We start from the raw sequence: 27,279 nt of genomic DNA on the forward strand, positions 1-27,279 counted from the left end.
GCGTCCTCTAAAGCAGTAAAAAAAAGTCTGGGGGAAAATGTTGACCTAAAGTGGACTTACCATGTTTTTGCCCTATTTTCTGTTATATTATTACTGTTAATTCTATTAAGGTCTATAAAACATCACTGCCAGAAATGATCTTTTCTACCCTAATGCTGAACTGAACCGTGAATCAGAACATGGAAGAAAGAAAATAGCGATTCTAAATTTCACACGCAAAAAACTATTTCCATATTTATCTTTTTTTGGTACCCCAGAGGCTCGAGTCCATACTAGATCATACTTGACCCAAACAAATATGATTGTAATCTCCTCAAGTAGCCAGGACCTGTGATAGTAAATGTAATGGTTCTTAAATAACGCTTTTCAAACCGACGTGAGAACTCGAGGCACTTTATACAGCATGTCACTTTCTTACAAGCACTTTTTTCCTCCTACATGTAAGTGCTTTCTATCTAACATTCTCGCTTCATCGAACACATCTGGAGCAACCAGGGAATCAACCATCAACCTTCTGATTAGTAGATGACCTGCTCTACCTGCTGAGCCCCATCCATTTGTGGTGCTGTATTGTGCAGACTTTTGTACCCTGACTACAATCTTAAAACTCAAATTGCCTTACAATATAACACACCATGGGGTCACTGCTGTGAGCTGGCGCTATATAAATAAAACTAAACTGAAATAAATAGAAATGTCTGGGGAGAAGCAAGCAAATGTCCCACATCCTGGTGCACATCAACCTGCAAGCTTCATATCTCACAGTTACAGTTACAGAGACACACATCAGTGCATCTTTAAACTTTTTCTAAAATAAAAGCATGTCTGCCAACAGTGGGATTAGTGCGTGCTATGGGGCGAGTTTCCACATAACGTCAGAATCACACTAGCAGACACAGAAGGGCATGTTTAAGTGGCAGAGGAAGCAATAAATTATTAAATATCGGCTTGATTATTTCATTTAGGACAGTGAAGGATCAAATGTTTAATAATTTATCTTCTGGTTTCCCATTTTCACTTTTAATATTCTTTCCTGGTGGATTTATTCCCATGAAGATTACACTGCTGCGAGCTATGAGTCAGTCTCCATCATTTTTGTTTTGTCATTCAAGTCTAAAATTTAACAAGCTTAAAAATGCATGAGTTCAGCTTTTGTGTGTGTATGAAAAAGGCATCTGTTAACCAGCAGTTGGCAGATGTTACTCGTAAAACTTCCTGTAACTCGAGCAGTGCACTTAAACAAAAACCTCATAACGAAACACACAAATAAACCCTCCAGAAACATCTGAGACCTGCAGTTAACACAGAGCTAAAAAAAAATGAAAAATAAAATCTTTCACTTATGTTTGTTGTTCTTCCTCAGGGCTCCGACCTGCTGAAGACCTCCAGCTTGACAGCTTAACTGTAGGTTATGTCACATTAAACCGTGCGCTGTGCTTAACGGTCTGAAGGATTCACGCAGCGCAGTCACCCAGATTTAACCTCCCTGAGAGACGACTGAAGTGATCCAATCTATTTACGTCTGTGTCCATCGGCAAATCAATACTTTGCGCTCGGTTCTCCTGCTGTTCAGCTCTCCAGACAAACCACATCAAAACCCCAAAGAAGATTTAAAAGCCTGACCCACTGTTCACCCTAATGGTTTCACAATGAAAACACCCCAACTCATCCCACTATACCTGCTGGCTCTCCAGCTCCACGGTCTCACCCTGTAACCACAGTAAATGTGTCACAAAAGCTTTCATCAAAGTAAAACAAAGACTTGCTGATATTTCTGTCATAAATCTCATTACACTGTGGGTTTTTTGGTGGTCACAGCAGAGAAAGGCAGGAAATATGAGGAAAGATAAGGGGCAAGGTCCCACAATTAAACTGGAGACTCACTGCCGGATGCGTTTGAACCCATGTGGTATGTGCCCTAACTCTGAGCTGGAGGATCTTTTTTGAAAGATGCAGTTCTGTACATGCAAAAGTTTCAGGCCAACACCATCTCTTTATATTTCCAAGCAGACAGACTTTCTTCTATTTATTTTTTTTACGTGCTCTTAAGTGATAGATATCCAGGGTTTCTGAACCTTTGTCTTTGGACATTGGCTGCTTTTTCACTTATTTTCCATTCAGTCCTTCTACCTGACCTTTTTTTGTCTGCACGTAACAGACAGGTGAACAAGGAACCATGTTTAAATTACATCTTTAGGCACTTTGTTACAAGCAGCATGTCAAAAAAGACATCACTTGTTCCAATTTCTGTAGTCTAATCAACAAAAGATTGCCAACGATAATGAATGTTTGACATTGATAACACTGTATTTTTGCACCAACAAGCCATTCTCAAAGAACTCTTAGCTGAAAACTTGACATATCTCAGCCTAGTCTTGTGTGTCCTTAAAAATTGCGATGATTTTCCAATTTCCCATGATCCCTACAGCCCTCCCCCCTCTTTTTCAGGATTGTCACAAAGTTATTGTGCTGCAAGCCTGAAGTTACAAACAAACAGTGAATCTGAGCAGTGGACGCTGCACATTGATATGGTACTATGGTTTTTAGAGAGCCAAGTAGGCTTTCCCCAAAACACACCCTGTTTTATCCCACTTTGTGACTCCAACAGGGGATCGTAATTTACAAGATGAACAACATGTTTTATTCTATAGGAAACTGGGGATGACAAAGCCCGAAGAACACAACGGTTCTTTGGTCTTTGAACTGTGCTGTGTCACCTGAACAGGCAGAAAATCCATTGTTTTCCCACTGATTGAACCATGGTACAGAGCTGACTGGGTCTAATTGGTGTCAGGCACTGAGAAATAATGTCACAGTCTCCTGCGGTCTGACACCTCTGAAGCTGTTGAGGCTTTACAAGCTGGGGAAACAGCAACATCAAACTACTGGTGGCTCTTTGAGAAAAAGAAGGGTGAGGTGACAATGCCGGAACATGTTGGGTATAACGCGACAGCAGCAGTTTCATGAGGACAGCTCTCTGTGCATCAGCAGGAGGGGGAGCAAACAGCTGCATCTTGGTGGGTCCTAAGAGATTTTTTTTTTAACTTATCCTCGTTTTTTTAGGTACATGTGGGGAAGTCTCTCAGAGAGGGATAATTCAATGTGGTTCCAGGTCATTGCTATCAGAAGTTATGGAGCCAGTAATAATGTGATACTTTGTAGATCCCTGAGGGGGATTGTCTTTGTGTTGCTCTGTGGGAAAGTGAGAATGGAGGATAAGCCACAGCACAACATCCTTGTTTAAACATAAGATCCAGTGTTAATGCAGGTTTTTCTTCAGTGTATGCAACCCTTTAATTCAGCTCATCTTATGGACATATATGTGCACCTGACAAGAAAAACCGCTTGGTCATCAGAAAAACTATTAATTTGAATGAAACTTGCCCTTATTACCCACTGAGTGTATTTCAGCACAGCTGCCATTTAAAGTTTCATTATCTCATTCAGAAATTAAAAAACAGTTCACTAAATGTTCAATGAATCATCAAATTAAGTTATTAGGAAACACTGTTTGCTTATTCAGCCACACAAATGTTCTGCAATACGGGAAAGATTCACCTTGTGAAAACAAGACATGATAGAGGCCTTTTTCATATCTCTGTATAGGTAATGTGTTTAAAAAAACAGAGCTCTGTCTCATCAAAATGAAAGCTGTGTATACCAGCTGTGTAGAATGACAGCAGGTCTCCACACTGACTTATTTCAAGCTGATGTTCATTACTTGGGTGCCAAGGGCCAAGTAAGGGCCTTTTAGGGACGTTTTGTCAGAGCCTCCAGCATCTGATAGGAACACAAGGTGTCCTGGGGTGACGTAACTGGTTTCCAACTCTTCCCATGTAAAAGCTTGGAATCACACTGAAACACACCCTTAAGCCAAATTTAATTTTTCAGTGTGCATGGTTAATGTTTTGAATTGGCAAAGCAAAGCAATGTGAAAAATGCAGACCTGCTAAATACAAAACAAATGACACTGGATCAATAACTGACGTACAATTTGGGAAGATGTGCTATTCTAATGGGCTGAAAAAAAGCGACAGGCTGAAATAACAGGGTGTTGAAAATAATTTGATCACCTGATCGTTCGGCCTGGAGATGAGAAAAAAATCCAAATTCTCCAGGACCAGGACATTAGACACAAAGGGAATACATTCAGCAGAAACTGAAGTTTTTAATGAATGATAACATGAAGACGGTAGGTCTATTGGAATATATGTTTACATTAAAAGCTTACAGCTTTTCATTTAGTATCTTGTTTTCTTTACATGCCATTCATTTATTTTTATTTTTATTTTTTGACTAATCCTGATTTGGAAAACTGTATATAATAACCAAAAGGAATTTGGTTTAGGAATTATTATCTGTTATTACTATAGTAAATTAAATATATCATAACAATCGCAGCATACATATGTATATATACTATATTGCCAAAAGCATTTGCTCGTCTGGCTTCACACACATATGGACTTGAGTGAGATCACATTCTTAATACACAGGTTTCAATAAGCTTCCTATGAGGTTTACCGATGTGTTTATGTAAACTTTTTAAAATTCTTCCAGAAGTGTATTTGTGAGGTCAGGTACTGATGTTGGACGAGATGCCTGGCTCGCAGTCTTCATTCTAATACATCCCAAAGTTGTTCTGTTGGGTTGAAGTTCTTCCACATCAAACTCACTCATCCATGTCTTTGATATAACATTTGGATGCTGCTGCTCAGGCATGGAAACTCATTCTATGACGCACACTATGCACTGTTCTTGAGCTAATCTGAAGGCCACGTGAAGTTTGGAGGTCTGTAACGACTGGCTATGCAGAAAATTGACAATCTCTGTGCATTATGGCCCCAAGTATCTACTGGTATGGCTCTGTTATTGTACGTGGTCTACCACTTAATGGCTGAGTTGCTTATCACTTCCACTTTGTTAGAATACCACCAACAGCTGACTGTAGAAAGGCGAGGAAATTTCATGACTGGACTATTTACACAGGTGGCATCCTATTACGACACCACACAGGAATTGACTGAGCCCCTGAGAGTGACCCATTCTTTTGTATGAATTAAATAATTTGGGTGTTTGAGGGAATACTTTTGGCAACACAGTGTAGGTCTGTAGGTGCCCCGTCACCTCCTTAAAAGGTGGGCCAGTCTGAACTGTTGCGCCTGTGCATTTGCAGAGACATTTGTTTATATCATTTCCTTAACTGTGTATGGGAAAAATTGTATAAAAAGTACAGGAGAGACAGATAAGATATATTTTTTAAAACTAGAACATATAATTGAACTGTAGGTCTAAGGTAAATAAGCAACTAACCAGCAAGTGCTATTAAGAAATATTTCACAACTTCTAACCATTCAATTGATATCCACTTAGTGTATGTTGGTTAATTAGTCAGTTAGACAGAAGATTTGTTTAGGCTTAAAGTGAGAAATGCAATGTTATTGGCCATCAGTAACCTAACACTGGGACAATAGGACAACTATTATCCAGTGGTTATTAGAATTTCATTGATCAAAATTCATGCAAAATCATTTTCATACAGTTGCCACGAGTAGGAAAATAAATAGACACTAAAACTGAATAAGACACAAGGCTGTAAAACCCCTGAGAGTTCTCCTCAAATCTAATACAGCATGAATTATACACATTCAATATTAGTACTGATAATATCAGTAACTTCAAGCATTTATGGTATTCAGAGGACAAAGTTGAAAGCTTTTGGGAAGCTGCTAACTTCTCATGTTGTCGTGTTGCCTCATTAGCTTGCTCTTTAAATCTAATTTGGAAATTGTTTTCATTTATTTAAAATCTCATCTGATAAAATGCAGAATCTGCCCACCTGAAACACAGGACAGCACAAGTGCAGGCCATAAAAGAGAGAAAAGAAAACGGTTTGTGATCAGTGCTGGAGTATAATGGGCCTGATTGAGAGAGAGAGAGAAGGAGAGCGCAAAAGAGATTCACAAATGTAAAACAAGGTCAGAGAGACAGAAAAGGACATATAGGCAGACAGAGGACAGAAATAACTGTTCAACATGACCATCAGACAGAGACGATGACATAAGCAGCGCGATTAAAATAAAAAAATCTACGGGAAAAGAGGAAAGTAGTGAAGTGATGAAGTGATGATGACGGTGAGGAGAAGGCGGTAGAAGAGAGTCTGGCGGTGACCATGGCGACATCGAGCAACGTGGATGAGTCATCTCCTTCCAAATAATAAAAGCCTGGATCAGGTTGTCTCTCACCTGTCGCATGGTGGGAACAACAGAGAATGGAGGTGATGAGGAGGAGGGTGCGTAAACACTCCACCATGATCTGGAATATGATGGTGCTCACGATGATCTGGCTCTAATCCCCTCAGCTATGGATCTATTTTTGTCAACACCCTTGGGATGAGATCCTGGGGGAGGTGGTGACAACTTGGCCACAAAAAATCTCCCAGATACTGACAGGGACTTTTTGTCTACATATTCTATATGGGCTGATGTTAAATTCACATGGATGAGCTGATTTATTCAATCAAGGGCTGGTTTCTGTATGCGTACATTCATTCCGTTTTTCATGATTATGCAAAATTAAGGTCCCAATTGTCCTTAAAGATCTGCATCAAATCCTCAGTGCCATTGTTGACATCTCTTAAAAAAGCAGACATGGTAGATGCATTTATTCTTGCTTTTCTTATGGTCTTTACAAAGAGTAGGAGGGGGCCTGGCTGCAGATGCATGGAGGATTACATTTTGTGAGGACTGAAACTCACCATAATGTCAGCAATTTAGCTGTGAAAATCAGTTTTAAGCAAGCACTTGGCAACAGTGGGAAAGAAAAACTCACATTTAACAGGAAGAAATCTCATGGTTCACAGAGGGGCAGCCATCTGCCGTGAGTGGTTGAGGTTTAGGCAGAGCAAGACAGGACAAAAGGCACACATGAGAAGAATCAGCAATGGTTAAATGCAATACTGGGGTGTAAACACAGAGTGAAAAAGAAGTGAATTAAGAGGAAACACTTATCATGGGAGGCCCCCAGGATCCTAGGGCTATGGCAACTTAACTAAGGGAGGATTCAGAGTAATTAGATTCAGCCTTATAAGCTTCGTCAAAACGGAAAGTTTCAAGCCTAATCTTAAAACTAGAGACGGTGTCGTTGTAGTTCCACAGAAGAGGGCCCTTTCACCCACATTCAGTTTATTAAAACTCCTATTGTGATAATATGGTTCTATGATGTCTTTAACATGAGAAGGAGAAGTTGAGGAGAAGGATATTGAATTCAGTTCTTCATTTAACAGGAACCAACAATGAGAAGGCATTATGGGAGAAATATGGTTGCTTGTTCTATTCTCTGTCAGCATTCTTACTGGAGTGCTCTGGATCGACAAAATCTTTTTAAACAACTTTTACAACCTGATAATAATGAAATAATCCAGGCTAGGAGTAAAAAAATGCAGTAGTTTTAGTTTTTCAGTGTAACTCTGAAAATATTTTTTCTAATTTTAGAGATATTGCACAATATCATATTAGGATATATTTTGGTCAAGAATGAGCCCAAGATTTGTCACAGTGTTACTGGAGAGCAAGTTTATGCCATCTAGAGTAAACATCTGGTTATACACTATGTTGTACGCAAGAAACCACGTTTATCCATAGCCAGCGTGTCAAATTCCTTTCAGTGTCACTTGCTTTGGTGCCTGGAATGCTATCAGCTAAAGTCACTGGAATATTTAGCTTCGTAAATCTAAGATTGGTCTTGCCAATAACCAGAGTTTGTTTGTTTTTTTTATTTGAGAGATGTGTCTTTGAAGGTTCTCAGTCATCCAGGTCGTTGTAGTCAAAGGAGCTTGCAAAGAAAAGCGTCTGGACTTCTTTAAGTTGCTTGAAGACGTTTCACCTCTCTTCCAAGAAGCTTCTTCAGTTCTAAGGTCAAATGGTGGAGAGTCCCATTTGACCTTAGAACTGAAGAAGCTTCTCGGATGAGAGGTGAAACGTCTTCAAGCAACTTAAAGAAGTCCAGACGCTTTTCTTTGCAAGCTCCTTTGACCATTTGAGAGGTATGTTGCTCTGTGGGGAAAGGGGCTTGGTGGAGTACTGGGTGCTTGCTCATCATAGCCACACAGCTGGCCAGATTTCCCAGCTTCTGGGGTAATATACCAGGACTAGCTACCTTTGTTCCCGCAGGCTACTTGGGCCTGGCTATCTACAGGGTTGTTTAAGGGGGGTTTATGGTGTGGATTAAGTTATCCAAATAAATTAGTCTGATCTCCAAAGCAACCCAATAACATTTATTTTAAGTGCCATTAATGCTAAAAGAGGGCAAAGAGTGAATAAACATTTGACAAACTGAGCAGGAAAGTGCTGCTGCTAATGGTGCAAGAGTATTGATCTAAGCTAGCAGAAGCTAACCTAGCTAATCACTAAAGACACAAGAGTGAGTACCATTCAAAAATTGTTGAGATCTCTTCGAAAAGTGTTTATTGAATGGGACATTACCACATTTTCATCTACAGATGCCATTTATCGATTTATAGACATCTCCTGATGTATTGGGATTGGTGCAATGGAACTAGCGAGCTGCTTGGGGTGACACCCCCAAAGTGGCCAGTGATAAAGAATTATGATAACGTTTGCAATTTCAGTTTTTTAACCCTTTCAATGACAAAGACTCAATAGTAATCTTCGCTGTTTTGTTTTTTTTACTTTCCGTGTCTGCCATGTAATAGAATTTCTCTCTTGGAAATGAGATTTTTAATCTCAATGAGATTTTTTACCTGGATAAATAAAGGATTAATAAAAAAATTAAAAAAAATAGGTACTGCTGAATTTGCTTTGTAAATAAAAAATTTTCTGCAGTCAAAATGTGAGGCTTTTATTTGTTTTTAGTTTTTCACTATTTCTCATTTCATTCCATTTTGATTTTATAGTTTTGATTTTCACTGCTCTGTTTCTGTGTTATGCAGTTTGAACTGCCCTGTGCAGAAACAACCTCTATAAATAAACTAACCTTGATCTATAGAACATAAAAAGCATATCTGCTTCCATTCGTGATAATATTCATAATATAATATAATTTACATCAGCAGCTGAGTAGTTTCAGGACCAATTTAGAGGGCTATATTTAGAAATGACTGCTGCAGGAGCAGCACGACAGCCATGAGGGAGACATGCTGTGGTTGTGTGTGTGTAATTTGAAGATACGTGCATGTGTGTAGAAACATATATTTCCAGCCTGTGCACCTGCAGTTTAGTCAGTGGTGGATGTATCTGGAGCACATTCTCAGTTTGAGGCGGGTCTAAAAGCCTTCGGCCTTGTTCCATCTGTATGACTCATTCCATTTATCACTCTGCAGTGACTGTGTGATCAGCTTTTTAGAGGCTAACAACACACAAGTCCATGAAAACCACCACTACAGCACAGCTAATGTTCTTTATCACAGACACAAGTTAAATTAAATCAAATATGCAGTCTAGAACAAAAACAAATATTGTCCCTGTGTATCATTACTATTCATATTAGAAAGACCAGCTGCAAAAACCTACGAAATTAGCCACTGGTTATCATGAAGCCACCTCCCTTCATGGGAAAATTTCCTGGAGATATAAAAGGAGAAGAGAGACTTCTCTGCTTTTATGTGAACTATGAAATACATTGCTAAGTTTTGAGGGACATAGACATACTTTCAGTACATGAGGTATAGTGACTGTATTTGTCAGGTTCGACGGTGCCCCGACCGGCGACCTGTGTGTGTGTGTTTGTTCTCCCGCTCTGTTTTTGTCTCCGTTGTAGTTGTTACGCGGTTGCGTAGCAACGGGAGATGTCCGACCCGGAAGTTCCGCCACTCTGAGTGGTCCCACCTGCAACTGATTCCTCGCCAGCTGCTGCCAATCATCCACCATTGTGACAGAACTATTTAATGGTGTGGCTGAGTGACAGACAGTGCTGGAGTATTCCACCAAGCCGGGTAGTGACTCGAATTCAGCGAGTGTTAGACAAACGTTTGATAGCGGAGGGAGGCTAACCGCATCTGTTTGCCTTTTTTCCAGGCTACGAGTGAGACGGAGATACGAGAGGAGAGACGTCACTGTTTACGAAAGTCGTATGGACACACGAGGGGAGCACGGAAGGGACTTAGCACTATGGATTACTTTGGATTTGCTTCACTGTAAATAAAGACACTGTTCAATCTTAACGAGCGATCCGCGTCTGGGTTCTCTTACTCATCACTCCCGTAACAGAATACTCCAGCCACTTACATGAACCCAGCGGATGCCGCTCCGGTTCTGCGAGAACTCTCGATTCAAGGTGAGATGTTGGAACGCCATGAAAAAATGATGAAACATGTTGTTGAAGAACAAACTGTGTTACGGCAGCTGGTTGCTGAATTAAAAGGGATTTTGCTAACTCCCCCTGGGGCTGCAGCTGATGCTCCGTCGCCCGGGCCGTCTCTCAGCACAGCCGCGGCTTCTCCTCTGCCTCCTTCCCCTCCCACACTGCAGAGCGAGCACCCGCTGCCGGCCCCTGAGAAGTTTAGTGGGGATCTGGATAAGAGCCGCGGGTTCTTAACACAATGTTCGTTCATTTTTAGAGAACAGCCTCGGTCTTATTTCTCAGATGGAGCCAAGGTGGGGTTAATGGTGGAATCAATGACTGGACGCGCTTTATAATGGGCCCAGGCCGTGGTAAGCATGCAACCTGCTATCTCTTATGAAGATTTTTTGTGCAAATTTCGTTGTGTTTTTGACAAAGGCTCCAGCGCCGACAGCGCAACACATCGCATGTTTTCCCTGAAACAAGGATGGAGGAGTGTAGCGGACTTCTCGATTGACTTCTGGATTTTGGCCGAGGAGACCGGCTGGCAAGAAAATGCACTACGAGGGGCTTTCATAAATGGCCTGAACGAAAATCTAAAACGTGAGTTGGCCTCAAGAGAACTGCCTAAGTCGCTCAGTGCTTTGGTGAATGTGTGCATTCAGTTGGATGAGCATAGGCATGAGTTTGGACGGCGACCAGCGGGCGGCAGCAAAACCTCGGCAGGGCCCTCTCTCGAGTGGAGACGGGAGTGGGAGGAACAGCCGTTGGAGGAGGAGCAGCCCATGCAGATCGGTCGAGCCAGCTTTAGGTCTGTGGCCCGACGGAGAAGACCTCAGGGGGGTGAGTGTTTCACTTGCGGAAAGAGAGGACACTTTTCTGATAAATGCCCAGAGTCGGGAAAAGACGCTGCTCGTCAGTAGCCGTGGGCATACTGACGGGCGTTACCGCAAACATCTTGCCCCACCTCAGCTGTCCTGCCAAATTGATTTTCCAGTCCTGTATTCACCCATGTAGTGCTTTAATCGATTCGGGGGCCGAACAAAGTTTTATTGACGAAGCCCTGGCCCAGACGTTGGGCATACCTGTTGAACCCTTACCTGAGGTCCTCCAGGTGGCGGCGCTGAATGGTGCCCCCTTGGCCAGTATAACCCATCGCACTACTGATTTGACTCTTTCTCTTTCCGGAAACCATGTTGAACAAATCAGCCTGTTTCTGTTCAAGGCTCCTCACACTCCGCTAGTTTTGGGCTACCCCTGGCTCGAACGCCATAACCCGCAGATCGATTGGGAGAACAGCAGGATAACTGGGTGGAGTCCTAAGTGTCATGAACAGTGTTTACGTTCTGCTACAGTTAGCCAGACGTCCACTAGCCCATCTTCACCTGACGCTCCTCCCGATTTGACTGCAGTTCCAGCTGAATATCACGACCTAGCCCAGGTGTTCAGTAAAGAAAAGGCCCAGTCTCTTCCCCCCCATCGTCCGTACGATTGTGGGATAGACTTGCTACCCGGCGCTCCCTTGCCCACAAGCCGTCTATACAGTATTTCGAAATCAGAGCGAGAGGTAATGGAGGGCTACATCACCGACTCGCTGGCGGCCGGGATAATCCGGCAGTCCACCTCTCCTCTCGCGGCAGGCTTCTTCGTTGAGAAGAAAGACAAAACGCTCCGCCCCTGCATTGACTTTTGAGGTCTTAACAAGATAACCATTAAGAACAAATACCCGCTTCCTTTACTCACCTCTGCTTTTGAACTCCTTCAGGGGGCTGCCATCTTTTCTAAACTGGACCTCCGCAGTGCTTATCATCTGGTGAGAATCCGCCAGGGGGATGAGTGGAAGACGGCGTTCAACACGCATCGTGGGCACTTTGAATATTTGGTGATGCCTTTCGGGCTCACGAATGCTCCGGCGGTCTTCCAAGCCATGATAAATGATGTTTTACGGGACTTCATTAATCATTGTGTTTTCGTTTATCTAGACGACATCCTTGTGTTTTCTCGGAACCCAGCTGACCATGTCAAGCACGTGAGAATGGTGTTGCAGCGCGTGTTGGAGAACCGGCTGTTTGTAAAGGCAGAGAAGTGTGAGTTTCACGTGCAGACAGTCTCCTTTTTGGGGTTCATCATCGAGGAGGGACGGCTGCGGGCAGATCCGGCCAAAGTGAGGGCAGTGGTGGAATGGCCTGAACCCAAGAACCGTAAGCAGCTGCAGAAGTTTCTGGGATTTGCCAACTTCTATCAACGGTTTATCCGCAATTTCAGTCAGGTCGCCCTGCCTCTCACCAACCTAACCTCTCCTAAGCAGCCATTCCAGTGGTCTCCCGGCGCTGAACGGGCTTTTGTGAGACTCAAGCACCTCTTTTCCTCAGCTCCGGTGTTGGTACAGGCAGACATCAGTCAACCTTTTTTTGTGGAGGTGGATGCTTCAGACGCAGGTGTGGGGGCAATACTATCCCAACGAGTGAATGCAAAATTACACCCATGTGCCTTTTTCTCACGTCGCTTATCTCCTGCAGAGTGCAATTACGACATTGGAGACCGGGAGCTCCTCGCCATTAAGTTGGCGCTTGAAGAGTGGCGACATTGGCTCGAAGGCAGCGAACATCCGGTGGTTATCTGGACAGACCACAAGAACTTGACCTACCTCCAAGCGGCCAAAAGACTGAATGCCCGGCAGGCCAGGTGGGCTCTGTTTTTCACTCGGTTTAACTTGACCATCTCTTACAGACCTGGCTCCCGCAATCTTAAAGCAGATGCTTTATCGCGCCAATTTTCCCCGGATCTCGACCCAGACGAGAAGGAGAGACCCATTCTGCCATCCTCGTGCTTCGTGGGGGCTCTGACCTGGGACATAGAGCGGGTTATTAAGGCTGCCCAGCGGTCGGAACCTGATCCGGGCACTGGGCCCAATGGGAGGATGTTTGTTCCCGCGGCGGTCCGAAGTAAGGTCCTTCACTGGGTCCATACGGCCAAGTTTGCCTGCCACCCGGGTAAAAACCGCACTATCGCCTTTCTGCAACGTTTGTTTTGGTGGCCGACTCTAGGGAAGGACGCTCGGGAGTATGTGGCCGCTTGCCCCGTTTGTGCCCGAAACAAGGTCTCCTGTTCACCCCCTGCTGGCCTCCTTCGTCCGTTGCCTGTGCCCAGCCGCCCGTGGTCTCATATTGCACTGGACTTTGTTACCGGTCTTCCCCCCTCCTCGGGTCACACAGTCATCTTGACCGTGATCGATCGCTTCTCAAAGGCTGTTCATTTCGTTGCTCTGCCGAAACTCCCTTCGGCCCTGGATACTGCCAAGATTCTCACGCAGCAGGTGTTCCGTCTCCATGGGGTTCCCCAAGATATCGTGTCCGATCGGGGTCCCCAATTCACGTCACGAGTGTGGAAGGAGTTTTGTAAGGAACTGGGGGCCCAGGCCAGCTTGTCGTCCGGCTTCCACCCTCAAACCAATGGGCAAGCGGAACGGGCTAATCAAGAGCTCGAAGCGATGCTGTGTCGTGTGGTCTCTTCGAACCAGTCATCATGGAGCGATCAACTGGCGTGGGTCGAATATGCCCATAATGCTAGCACGTCGGCGGCTACTAGGGTTTCCCCGTTTGAGGCCTCCCTGGGGTATCAGCCCCCGCTTCTCTCTGTGTCGGAGGGGGAATTGTCGGTTCCTTCAGTCCAGCACCACCTGCGGTGCTGCCAGCGGGCATGGCGCGCCACCCGGACCGCCCTCTTGAGGACCGCTGAGCAGAACAAGAGACTTGCGGATCGCCGCCGTGCTCCGGCCCCTGCATACCAGGTCGGGCAACAGGTATGGCTGTCTGCGAAATATGTTCCTCTGAGGGTCGAGTCTAGGAAACTGGCTCCACGCTTTATCGGGCCCTTCCCCATCCTGGCCGTGTTGAATCCTGTGACTGTACGTTTGTCTCTTCCCCGTTCCATGAGAATTTACAATGTCTTTCATGTGTCCCAGGTGAGGCCTGTCCGGACCAGCCCTTTGTGCCCGCCCTCCGGGCCCCCACCACCCGCCCGGATTATCGACGGCTCGCCGGCGTATTCCGTATCACGGATATTGGATGCCCGGCGCCGCGGTAGGGGCTTTCAGTTTTTGGTGGACTGGGAGGGGTACGGTCCGGAAGAGCGTTCTTGGGTGCCGCGGTCCGCGGTTCTCGATGCTGCCATGGTGAGAGACTTCCGCCGCAGGCACCCTGATAAGTTTGCTGGGTCGCCGGGAGGCTCCCATTAGAGGGGGGGTACTGTCAGGTTCGACGGTGCCCCGACCGGCGACCTGTGTGTGTGTGTTTGTTCTCCCGCTCTGTTTTTGTCTCCGTTGTAGTTGTTACGCGGTTGCGTAGCAACGGGAGATGTCCGACCCGGAAGTTCCGCCACTCTGAGTGGTCCCACCTGCAACTGATTCCTCGTCAGCTGCTGCCAATCATCCACCATTGTGACAGAACTATTTAATGGTGTGGCTGAGTGACAGACAGCGCTGGAGTATTCCACCAAGCCGGGTAGTGACTCGAATTCAGCGAGTGTTAGACAAACGTTTGATAGCGGAGGGAGGCTAACCGCATCTGTTTGCCTTTTTTCCAGGCTACGAGTGAGACGGAGATACGAGAGGAGAGACGTCACTGTTCACGAAAGTCGTATGGACACACGAGGGGAGCACGGAAGGGACTTAGCACTATGGATTACTTTGGATTTGCTTCACTGTAAATAAAGACACTGTTCAATCTTAACGAGCGATCCGCGTCTGGGTTCTCTTACTCATCACCCCCGTAACAGTATTTTTCCAGTTAGTCCTCATGTTTCATCTTCTGTGGTGTCATGCCTCCTGCTTTTTCTTGTTCTTGCAGTTATGCACCATGGTTCCATACTTTCCGTGTAGATGCCCGAGCCACATCAGCAGGCTCCAATCTGTGTTAAAAAGCAGAAAATCCATTTCCTCACCCATGTCTCTGAGTCCTGTATGATACAGTAGGAAACAAATTTTAATGCCTCCTTTATCCTCGGTCTGATTCTTTCAAACAGTACATAAAGCTTGCAAAGACGAGAATGCAAACATACCGTTCACTTTGAGGCTCAGCTAATTCTTCAAAGCAGCATACTGGTAAAGCATTAACATTACTTCACTTGGGACAGCAAATTAAATATATCAACAAGAAGCACAAATACCACCTTTTAAGGTATCTTGTGGGCATATTTCTTGCTAAAAAAATACCCAAGCATGAGGTCATTTTACACATACTACAATACTATATTATTCTTAAGATTCCAATGCAGCAGTTGAGGTTTAAACTACCTACATTTCTAAACTGGATTGAGCCATGAAGAAGTAAAACAGTGAGGTCATGACCAGGTTAGGCTTTGTTCCACTAGCTTAAATGCAAGCTCTTGTGGGAATTTCAATGGTCTTTGTGAAAAAGGATAAGCATTCTATTGAGTGTTACTTTGTACTGCTGCTCAGACACATTTTATAACAAAATTAAACCTGGATTCTTGTTTGATAATAATCCAAGAAAAATAGTTTAATTTCATATCATGATCTCTTCTAATGTCAGTTCTCTGAGGACCTTTCAGAGTAAATAAAATAAGATTATTATTCAGTGACAATAATTTATGTTTGGAAGTGGGACTCTGTTCTGAGACCTTCCTGGCCTGCCACTCACAAATGTGCAAAGTCAAAAGGCAGCGAGAGCAGCTGCAGATTTGTCTTATCAGTAACAATGACATGACTTTAATTAAGTGAGAAAGAACATGAATAGCATGATATGGAAGAAATGAGGGTGGAGGTGGCTTTGTGAAGGAGCATGAGCCTGCATACAGTGACAGCTCCCACTGTATGCAGGCTGAAGCAGGTTGTGAGATTTGTGAGATTTGCCAATAGGATGTTCATCTGAGTATCCGCAGAGCAATCAGCTGATGATTTTGAAAACAACTGATCTGCAAAGATTGCTGGCTAAGCTTCAGGCTACGGCCTGCCAGAAACAATGCTATGCAGAGATTTTTCAACATTTTCAGCAGCTCGCACAGTGTTTTTCTCCTCTGTGATTTTGTTAATTCCAAATTTTGTGCACCCAAACTCATTCATGGATTCACCTCATTGGTCAAGCGCTGACAGTTAAGATCAAGAGTGATTTTAAATGAAAGTTGCTTAAAAACATCAGTATTTGAAAAAGTACCATTTCTGAGTGATTTTGAAACACGTTTTTAAGTGGCATGTTCTCAATAAATGGTCTCTACTGAATTTTAATTTTAAGTCTGTGAATATCAGTCAGGTGTAAATAAAGCTTAACTTCGGGGAAAACCTGAAAAATGCAGTTTTAAATAATTGAAGAAAGATATTTATCAGTCAAGTAGCAGAAGATGTAATGTTGACACCACACAGCACTAAAATGCATCACTGTTGATACAATGCAGTGAAATTGCCTTTTGGAAGATATCATCCGGAACACTGAGACTAAAGCACCATTGTTCATCCAGGTAAAGCTATTTTCACAGATTCAACAAATATGTACTCTCTGCCCTTCTGCAGATTACGGTTGGCCCCTGCCCTCTGATCTTTGCCCCATCTGGATCTATCTGGACGTCCTGTTCTCCACAGCATCCATCATGCACCTTTGTGCCATTTCTCTGGATAGATACATTGCCATACGCAACCCAATCCACCACAGCCGCTTCAATTCTCACACCAAGGCCCGCATCAAGATCATGGCAGTGTGGACCATTTCAGTGGGTAAGTACACACATGCAGACCTAAACACCAACTATCTACGGTCTATATATCTGTCAGTAAATTGTGGGATACTGAAGTCTTCACAGGCCAAAAATGCTGCATTAGATTGAATTTGAGATGCCTTCAACACTAACAGAGAGAAAACACCAACTGGTAGCAGCATGCAGTATGTCAGTGAACAGAGCAACAAGGATATGATGGGATGACAGTGTGGGACATTTTGAGTCTTGGCAGAAGAAGCTACGACAAGCAATGAGAATGGACAAGAAATGTTGGAAGTGCAGGTGGATCAAGAATGGATATTGCACTTCACATTGATTTAAAACAGGGAGAATACAACTTTGAAATCTAACCAAAAAATAAAATGGTTCAGAAAAGTGTTATGAATCAAATAATACCACAAAAAATCAAAGCACATTCTTCTGAAACACTGCTTGAAAAGCCTTTAATTTCCTCCAGTATTGATTATTCCCCGGTGAATAAAAAGCCTTCATGTCATAATGCTTACATTATGATTTTATGGCTCTCATTTTCAAGCAAGTCAACAAAACCCGGAGGTGTCCATAGTTTATTTTTTTAGGTTTCTTATAGAAAAACTTGTCTTGTACTGTAGGTATTAAGCATCAGACAGAGAAATGCAAAATCTGTAAAAAATGGCAGCACGGCATAAAATTCAAAACAAAAGACATGTCATGTGAAAAGATCTTGGATCACGTTTGTTTATGTGTACTTAAGACCTGAAAAGATGTTAAGCGGATCTTTAAGGTCGTGATGCTCAAATTTTCTCATTTACAGAGAGGCGACCCTTCTTACTCATGGTCCTAAGTATGTGATAGAGTTAAGACACCAGTTAACAATCCATAAGTAACTCAAAGAGCAAACCTTGTGGGACACAACAATTAGTGAAACACAGATTATTTAAAGATTGCCAATTTGTAAATTTAAGCTGCCAAACATCATTCTGGGTAATGCTAGCTTGCCAGGTACAATAAGGCCTCAGTCACACAGGCCTATGTGACCCCCTGACAGCCTCCAGTTGCTAGAGAAAAATGTGTATTCCCTGAAGAGGAGCTGCTGGGTGCTCCTGGCTCTTGCTAAGTTTAAAGAAAAGCAGAAAGCACCCAACATCCCTTTATGGTTGCTTTGGTTGCTGGCACATTGCAGTTTTCACTCTCAGTTTGCATGAAAGATGCACTTGCCAATCATTCTTTGAGTTGTAGTGAAACTTAAAAAAAAATCTGTGATGCAATAAAGAAAGAGAGACTGTTTACAAGTAAACATTTTGTCTGCAATTAACTCATTTGCAAAGGAACATCTTTTACTTTGAAGGCATATGGTTTCTGATTTACATCACACATTTCACAGTTTCAGTACAGCTCTTGGGTAGTTTGTTAGTGTTTGCAGGGAAACACAAAAACTACTGGCAACCACGGCAACCTGCTACAGACCAAATTGATTGCAAAGAGGTTGTCAATGCAACACTGTGTATTTCTTTGTAACCAGTTTCTCATTAGGGACTGACAGCAACTACTTGCATTGTAGAATTTACACTTTTCCTTTCCAACTGGTAGTTGGCCTCTTTATATGACTGGGGTCTAACCATGTATATAGCCATCTACTAGGTCATCAAGGTGTGGTCCTTACCAGTATCTACAGAGGATTCAGGCCCGGCTCCTGTCAGAGCGAGAGAGGGTTTTTGAAACCTCTGCTTTGTGCTTGATTTCAAAGGCAATTAATTGAACATTTAAGTTCACTTTGTATCTTATTCTGTTTTCATAGACTGTGGGCTAGCAGTCTTGTGTGGCTTGCCTAAAGCAGCATTCATACAAGGAGTCACTTTTATTGACTTCATTAAAGTATAGAAAAGGTGAAATGAGGATAATGTGCTTCTTGAGGCTAAGAGCCATTTCCCCCAAAGTTTCCCAGCCACACTGTCGAAACAGTAATGGGAATAAGTCAGTACACTGAGGTTTTAAAACAGTGGAACTACACCAAACCTAAATCACTCGCAGAAGCCTTGGTCTACATATTTTACATCTATTATTTCAGTTCAGGATTCTTTTACTTTATTGTTTATGCTGCTGAAATTAAAAGAAGTCTCTGTAAAAATGTAGCCATGTACATGTAAAATGTTGCCTCTCTTAATTCTAAGATGTTATGTGCAAGAGCATCATAAAAATGACCGTATATTTAGCAGGTCTTAAAACTACTTACATAAAAATGAACAGCAAAGCAAGAAGGTCTTTTTTTATTGACCAAAAATGAAGTCAAAATGCAGAAGCAATGTTTGAAAAACGAATTCCATCCTTACTACTTCCACAGGAAATAACAAGGTAAGTAGCAGCCATGTCCTGCTAATCAAATTACTGGATTAACTGATCATCAGCAAATATGAGCACATCTATAAAAATATAGTTTTCGCTGTTAAAACAATGTCAAAGAGGAAATACATCACCAACCTTAGAGAAGCAACTGTTGCTGCCCATAAGTCTAGAAAATATGTGATTTCTTTATCATGTGACTATACTATATATTAACAACACTGTCTTCACCAGATTTACATAAAAAATTAAATATTCACTCAAATATTTGCTAATTTTTCAATAATTTACTGTTGAACTCATCATGTAAACTAAACTTAGAGGACAATTTGGTGTTTGATTTGACACAAGGGTTGAGGCAGTACATCAGTGCTGTATTTTATTTGACATGTGCTCTTTGTAAATATCGGATCTCTAATAAAGGCCAGGATTCTTTTTGCTATGATTTACTTGGATAAAACAGCAGAAATTAAAGTTCTCTGAGTTCATAAACAGTTAAACCGAAGTTACCTAAGAGAGAATATAGTGAAGAGGAATAAAAAGAGTACAATCCTATTCATCAAAAGCATTGCAGCCAGCTCCTCATAAGATGCAATTTTCCACAAGACGTTTATGGCTTCATATAATTTTTTGGAAAGGACGGGGAACAATCAAGTCTTGATAATTGGTTTCTGCTAGTCTGGCTGGTCTCCAGCTGTTCAGTTCAATGGACATAGATGAGCAGGAAATGTAATGATGGGACCGTAGTCAAAGACCTGCAACCATAGTGGTGGTTGGATGGGAGTGCATATTAGCTTTAATTATTTACTAAGAAAAACAAGAAACATTAAAGATGAAATCAAAGATCTCAGCTTCACGTGATTGCATGTAACTGGCAGTGTGCAAAAATATCATCAGATGTTGGTGAAGTTTGCACTTTTTCTGCTTCAGTTTTTCTGTCCCTCACAGCAAAATCTCCAGTGTTAATTTAACACTGGAGAGTGTCTATATGGGTCCACACCTCTGAGTGTTAAATACAACACTGTTGAGTGTTAAATTAACACTTTTGACAGTGTTATATGTTTAAAAGTAACCTAGTCAGTTTTGAAGATTAACAATGGCTAACACTGAGCAGTGCTGATTTTCTAACACTGGAAAATAACTCAAAATGTTAGAAATATTCCAGGGTTAGAAAATCAGCACTGCTCAGTGCCAGTCCTACTGATTGCCAATACTTTGGGGTGATCAGAACAAGAAGAACCAGAAGATCCCAAAGAGTTAGTGACGTTTTCACAGAGTTACTTACAGAAACCTTTTGCAACGTTTGCATCTCATTGACCTTGTTTACTAAATGAACTCAATTATAATAAATTCATTATGTTGGCTGCAGCCAAATTAATCCGTGAGTGAGTTTGGACCTTTAGGGAGGGTAAGAACTGCAACACCGAAACAAACCAGTGAAAAAAGTTTTCCCTGAAAGAAATTCTGATTGTGAATGTAATAATGATTAAGTCTAAAAATCAAGATTAGAAATCAGCATGGTGCTTAGTTAAAAGAAAATAATGTCCGACCTGTGTTACCCTCTTGTGCTTCTATGTTAGTTATGAAAATGGAAATTACTCACACATTATGTTCTTTAAATACAGGGACGATTTAGACAATATAATTTTAATATTTCATCAACTGGAGAAACTGTCAGGTTAGCTCTGACCATTTTCTGACCTTGTAGCTGTGACAGATGCAGCAAAAATCACTGATAAGATCTTTTTTCCTCAAAATACTACTGTCAGTAAACACAACATCCACAAAGAAATGTGACATACAAACACATCAGTCCAATCTTCAACACACAGTTAAACAAAAAAAGGTAAGAGGAAAGATCTCGATGAGCTTTAATGAAGCATCTCAGCCTCAAATAAGCACAATACAAGCATCAGCGTGAAAGACATTAGACTTTCTAATGGTAGAGGTAAAGGTAAATGGCCTGCATTTGTATAGCGCTTTTCTAGTCCATAGGACCCCAAAGCGCTTCACACTACATTCAGTCATTCACCCATTCACACACACATTCACACACTGGCGATAGCAAGCTACATTGTAGCCACAGCTGCCCTGGGGTGCACTGACAGAGGCGAGGCTGCCGGACACAGGCGCCACCGGGCCCTCTGACCACCACCACCAGTAGACTTTCCCCAGTGCTGTTTCTGTGAATCTTTCAAATAAAAACATAGTTACATAGTTTGAAGGATTATGAACGCTAGTTTGGTCCCAGGTCTGCAGTTTGTTACATCGCCTGGATCAGTAGAAGGGTTTCTAATCAACTTCAATCAGCAGCTTAAAAAGACTGGTGCATAGCCATTCAATAAAGGTCAGATCTAATGTAGGTGTGTTAATTAGTGCTTCAGTATCCTTGAACACTTTAACTGGCATGGTGTCTAAAAGACATTTGGCATTAAAAGACATAAAGACATTTCCTGTAGTTAACTCCTTAATAGTTAACTCCTTAACAGCCTTAATATGAATTAATCAGGTCTTTCAGATGATTTCAAAGATGCTGCTCTGGATGGTTAAACATGCAGCTTGGAGAGGCCACAAATTTGGACTCTGGAACTTCGGGGAAAAAAAGGTGAAGATATACAAAGTAAATGATAAGCACTAACTCAACAGGCACAAGCCGATGATTGTGTCATGACCTAAACCTAAACACGAAGACAAATCAGTGGAGAGACGTTAAAAGAAAAGTGCATGCAAGCCAAAGCATCATAAAAGCATCCTATGGGATTCTATGATGAAAGACGTCAGTTTCTTGATGCTGTAGTGCGGATGAACTGAAGGGTACTGATGCTTCCAGGCCCAGGTGATAAAAGCACTCCTGCTAGCTAAAGGATAAAACAAAACTGTAACTGTGATCCTAAAAGCTACTGTTGAGTGTGATTTAAAATCTGACAAACTTCCTTTTTGTAACTTTTTGCTGCCTTTTATTCAAATACATTTGATTTGACATTTGTACATTTTCAAATAAGGCTTAGGTGTCCAGATATTTGTTTCAAGGCTAGCGAAGCGATCTAAAGGGAATCTGTACACCTTTATGCTCATCTATAAAAGAACCTTCCTTGAAGTTTGATTCATTGTTGGTCAAGTAGTTGCAATCAAATTCAAGAAGTGATTTATTTCGGTGGAAGAAACTAGCCACAGTTGTTTGTATAATAGCAAATCTAAAGGTCTTAAAGGCCTCACAACATTTACAGATAAAGAAAAAATGAGAAAGGAGTTCAAAGGAGTGAACGTCCTTCCTTTGATGGCTGAGGAGGCAATAAGAGCTGTAAGACGGGAAAAGGTGGATTACAACAATTTAATATTGTTACAGTGTGTTGTTGAGAAATACACAATTCAGCGCTGAAATTATAATAAATTGACAAAGTCTGTTGCTATGACAGGACCATCATAATGAGTCAAATTAAACAGTTCAAAGAAATGATTGTGAATGAATGAATTCAATAGCAGCCTTCACATTTGATGAAGGAGGTGGGGTGGAGAAAAGAATTAAAGAAGCAAAAACAACCATAAAAAAACATTTATTTATTGGAAAACTGAAACAAGAGATAACTTCCCTCCAAATGCTTTGTCCATTAAACCAAATAACATTTTGTCCAGTCATTATATTGTCTCCAAACTTTATTGACCAAAAGCAAAGACACTGATTTATTTAGAGCTGTCAGCCTCCCCTAATGCCTCCGAACTCCCGAATGACCCTGAGTTCCAAGTTTGCATCCTGTTGGCTCCACTTCATTAACTCTGTCCTTCTGCACCGTGGCTGCTAATGACTGACTCATGCAACAGTAGCTGACTAATAATTTAGCCTTCCATCCTAGCCCAGCTCCACAGCACGAAAGCTAAGATTCACTCATCATTTACTGTATAGTCCAAATAAACTGACGCAGGTACGTAATTTCCATAAGATCCAGTTTCAGGTGGAGTTAAGTTTGACTGCTATAAGTGTGCTGTTATACATTTAATGGTAGTGATGTGCAATACCACTGATGTCCTTTTCTAATCTGATACCACACATGACTCTGCTTACAATCAGCCATTAGTGTGAGCTGATTGACTGAGCGCATGTGTGTGTTTTATTGCAATAAAAATAAAATAAATGTTCATATCTCCACTACTCAGAAATTGTAGATGCACCACCAGTTTTCACCTCGCTGCACATTAATTAAAATCAGCTGACTGAAGCTCAGTAGCTCGGTTTGAAAAGGAAAAGCTAAGTAGATGTTGACCGGTTAATTAGTGGATGGCCCACTCTTCTTCCTGTGCTGCATCTCTCCAGTAGTTATTTTGTGTATATTATTCATTTTTCTTAAGCCTACACATTGTCAGTGTAATTTAGTAGCACAATGTAACTCAGTAATAACAAATGCCAAATAATGCAAAAACACAAAACCAACCAAAGAAGAAGAAAAAAAGCCTAATTGCTAAAAAGAAATTCTGCTATTTAAAAAAAAAAAAGTAAAACAAAGAAGCAGTGTACAAATGTTGCTAAGGAGGCACACCTGATTGTCCACTAATGAAGACTTTGTCCACATATTCACATTCTTTGTTGTGTGACTGTGTGTGTGCGACATCACTGTATGAACATGCATGCAGAAAAATACCATAAAATGACAATTTAAGTGAAACATTACAGCAGAAAAAACCTAAATAAAGGACTAAATCTACTTAAAATGGACAGATATATTTACAAAACAGATACAATTTACAAAACAGATACAGTGTGAACACAAGATGCAAAAAAGACCACAGACACACAAACAACTAAAAACAAATGTAACCAAAAAACTGAGGTGTGAACTCAACAGAAACGCATAGAGAATGACTTTAAAATCACCCTGAAAAATCAGAAAGGGGTTCAAAGAAAGAGCCACTACTAACGAGAAAGAGGTTAAACTGAAAGCTAAAAGGATAATACACACAGATGTAAAGTAACCACAAAAAGACATGACTGAGAGACTCGACACGACCAGGAAAAGGGGAAAAGAATGAAAACAAATATGTGCAAAATGACCAGAGAGATCAATCAAAATGAAAGAATGAGTGACAAATCAGCCACAAAGAGATTCACAACACATCTCAGTGTCTCGTGTCTATGAGGGGAGAGTGGGAGGGCTTTTTCACATCTGTGCCCAGGAGCTTTTTTCTGATTTTGATCATTTCACCTGTCCTGCTCAGTTTCATTTCCACACTGTTTCCCGAAAGCGTCTCTTGTGCTTGGTTTCTGACAGGAGACATGTTTTCTGTCCTCCAGCCTTGAGGGGCTACATGACTCACAGACATTAAAGTTTGTTTTGGTGATGCAACCTGCACTGGTTAACGTTCGGCTGAGAACTTTTCTTCATTACTCTCGGTTATTTCACGCATGCAGGAACAGTTCTGCCCGTGATTAGTTTTAGCTGGAGAACAAACTTGTCTTTCCAAACATCCTCATTTAAACTATCACCTCACATCTCTTCAGGCCGCTGGTTATTTCCATTAGTTGTATTTCCTGGCTAAAACAGTTTACCTCTTACTTAATATCTTAACATCCACCAGTGAGCATGATGGTGGTTAGCACTGTTGCATGGGTTAAATTTACTGGTCACCCGGGGTCTTTTTGTGTGGACTTTTCTCCTTTTCCCGTGTTGGTGCCCCCCAGGTGCACTGGCTAAAGCTTTAATTATACTTTTGTCCACATGCTAAGGTCTGCTTCGGTCCAACTAACATAAAGTTCATCATCAGACCATGAGCGCAAGAGTCCACGCCAACGTTTGAGTGCCTTCCTGTTTTTTGTGAATGCACAGACTCAAAACAAGACTTACAATATGCCATGCACCCCAGGCAGCAGACCTCAAAGTATAACAGGAATAACTACCCATTGTGTTGGTAGCACCAGAGTGTAATTTCACTAGCTGGGCCCACGTCCTTATTTTAGGTTTGACAGCGTTTTAGTAGGTAAAAGTGAATGCTTTGACATGAATTGAGCTGCGGTTTGGGGAAGGCATCGAAGGAGACTGGTGATGGTTCCTGGGCCTGGCAGATCCCCGTGTACTAAATAGAAGTGAAGAAGTTAAAGAATAGAGAACAAGGAGGGAGGGAGGGTGGGGGAACCTATTTAGATGACAACCCGAAGGAGCGTGTTTGGAGGCGTGGTCCTGCTCCTGAAATTCCAATACATTATCTCCAATAAATATAGTATATTCAAAGTTTATCTCAACAGTCCAACAGTCCAAAAGCAAGCCTGAAGGGTGTAGATGGGAGAGTTTGTGGCTCTACGTCTCTTTGTTTGCCCTGTGGTTGGAGGGCTCTCTCCTTCGCTCCTTGTTGACAAAGCAATTGAGAGTATTAATGGACACCCATCAGGTTACCTACAGGACTCTAAGAGGAATTATGCCAAAGCTGCATTTTCAGCACATGCTAATCAAGAATCATTACAGGAGCTAGAACACGTTCCTGGAAAGTCCATAGAACGTGGATGTTAACAGGTTAATGTCTCTAAATAGTTAATATAATCTGCTCCTGGGACTCTGGGAAGCATTAATCCCCTGCAGCAGAGGGAACTCTTGCTCTTTCTTGGGGCCATCCTCATGTGAGAGTTTCATCACAGTGTTTGATGGTCTTTGCAACTGCACTTTAAACTTTCAAAGTTGTTAAAAACTTTCCAGATGTGTTGGAGTTATTTCTTTTTTTTTTCTTATTTTGGTCTTCATTATTCTTCCACACTGTAAAATGTAAAACAAAGGGGAAAAAATATTGAAAAATTTGGCTGACTGGAAGGTTCGACATCAGTCTAAAAGCTAAAGGTATTTTTTTAAATTGCTGAGTGGTGACGTGCTGGTAAAGTGCACCGCTGCATATAATGGATAAAACCAGCAGTGTGCTTGTCACGGGGTCCCCTTCCAGACCTCTCCCGGACAAACACAGGCGTAGTCGGTAAGGTATTAGTGTGGATACTTTATTTGAAACGGCCTCCCCAGTGCATAAAAAGATGGTTACAAAGACATAAAACTGAGATCCGCGCTACACAGCCTGTATGTTACAACACACTCCCCTTCATATCCGGCTCGCCGTCTCTTATATCCCGTAACCCCTCCCCCTTGGCGTCACCACCAATTCTTTATTCTAACTTTAATCCCCGTCTCCCTCCCCCAGAATTTCTTTTTCATTATACACTCACAAAACATATACATTGATACAGGCTCTCAACTATTTCCCGGAAGTCTACCCGACTTCATATACACATTAACGGCCCACGTAATGAGGCCATTCTCATGACGGTCCAGACACACGTGAACTCATTATTTAAACCCCACACCCCCATACCATCGGCTTGCGTCACCCTGCACGATTGGCGATCCCCCCGCACGTCTCCCCGACCGACGCCCTTAACAAGTAAGTGGGAACCAAAATCTAGCCACCCCCGATGCGGCTCACAACTTGCTCCTCACCCCTTTTATTCCTCTACTCGGTCGTCAGAAAGATACGCCGCCCCGGGTGCCAAATCGAACTAATGGTGGCGATCTAATGGTGGCGGTGCCATACTCAGCGGACTCTGCCTTGAGACGGGTCACTCCGTCACATCATCCCCTTCCCCCCGGAGGTTGGCGATGTGCGGCAACCTAGAGAGGTAATCCGCCACCACATTGAGTGTACCTGGTCTGTGCCGGATGGCGAACCTGAAAGGTTGCAGTGAGAGGTACCAGCGTGTAAGTCGGCTATTATGATCCTTCATGGACTGGATCCAGGTAAGCGCCCGATGATCAGTCTCCAACACAAACTCTCTTCCCAGTAAGTAATACCGGAGTTTCTCCAGCGCCCACTTAATCGCCAGAGCCTCCTTCTCCACCGTCGAGTAATTGGTCTCCCGCGGCAGCAGCTTGCGGCTCAGATATAGGATCGGGTGCTCCTCGCCCGGGTCCC

The 27,279-nt window shown here is 42.4% G+C and overlaps 1 protein-coding gene across 1 annotated transcript in view; it reads left to right on the forward strand.

Moving 5' to 3' along the window:
- htr2aa (5-hydroxytryptamine (serotonin) receptor 2A, genome duplicate a) overlaps window positions 1-27,279 on the forward strand; it is a 105,553-nt gene that overhangs the window by 55,631 nt on the left and 22,643 nt on the right. The window contains exon 2 of the mRNA XM_026144172.1: window positions 16,826-17,026. Coding sequence (XP_025999957.1) covers window positions 16,826-17,026 — 201 coding nt within the window. The remainder of the gene's footprint in view (window positions 1-16,825; window positions 17,027-27,279) is intronic.

The sequence above is a fragment of the Astatotilapia calliptera genome, chromosome 16 (genome assembly GCF_900246225.1).
Source record: "Astatotilapia calliptera chromosome 16, fAstCal1.2, whole genome shotgun sequence".
Classification (NCBI taxonomy): domain Eukaryota; kingdom Metazoa; phylum Chordata; class Actinopteri; order Cichliformes; family Cichlidae; genus Astatotilapia; species Astatotilapia calliptera.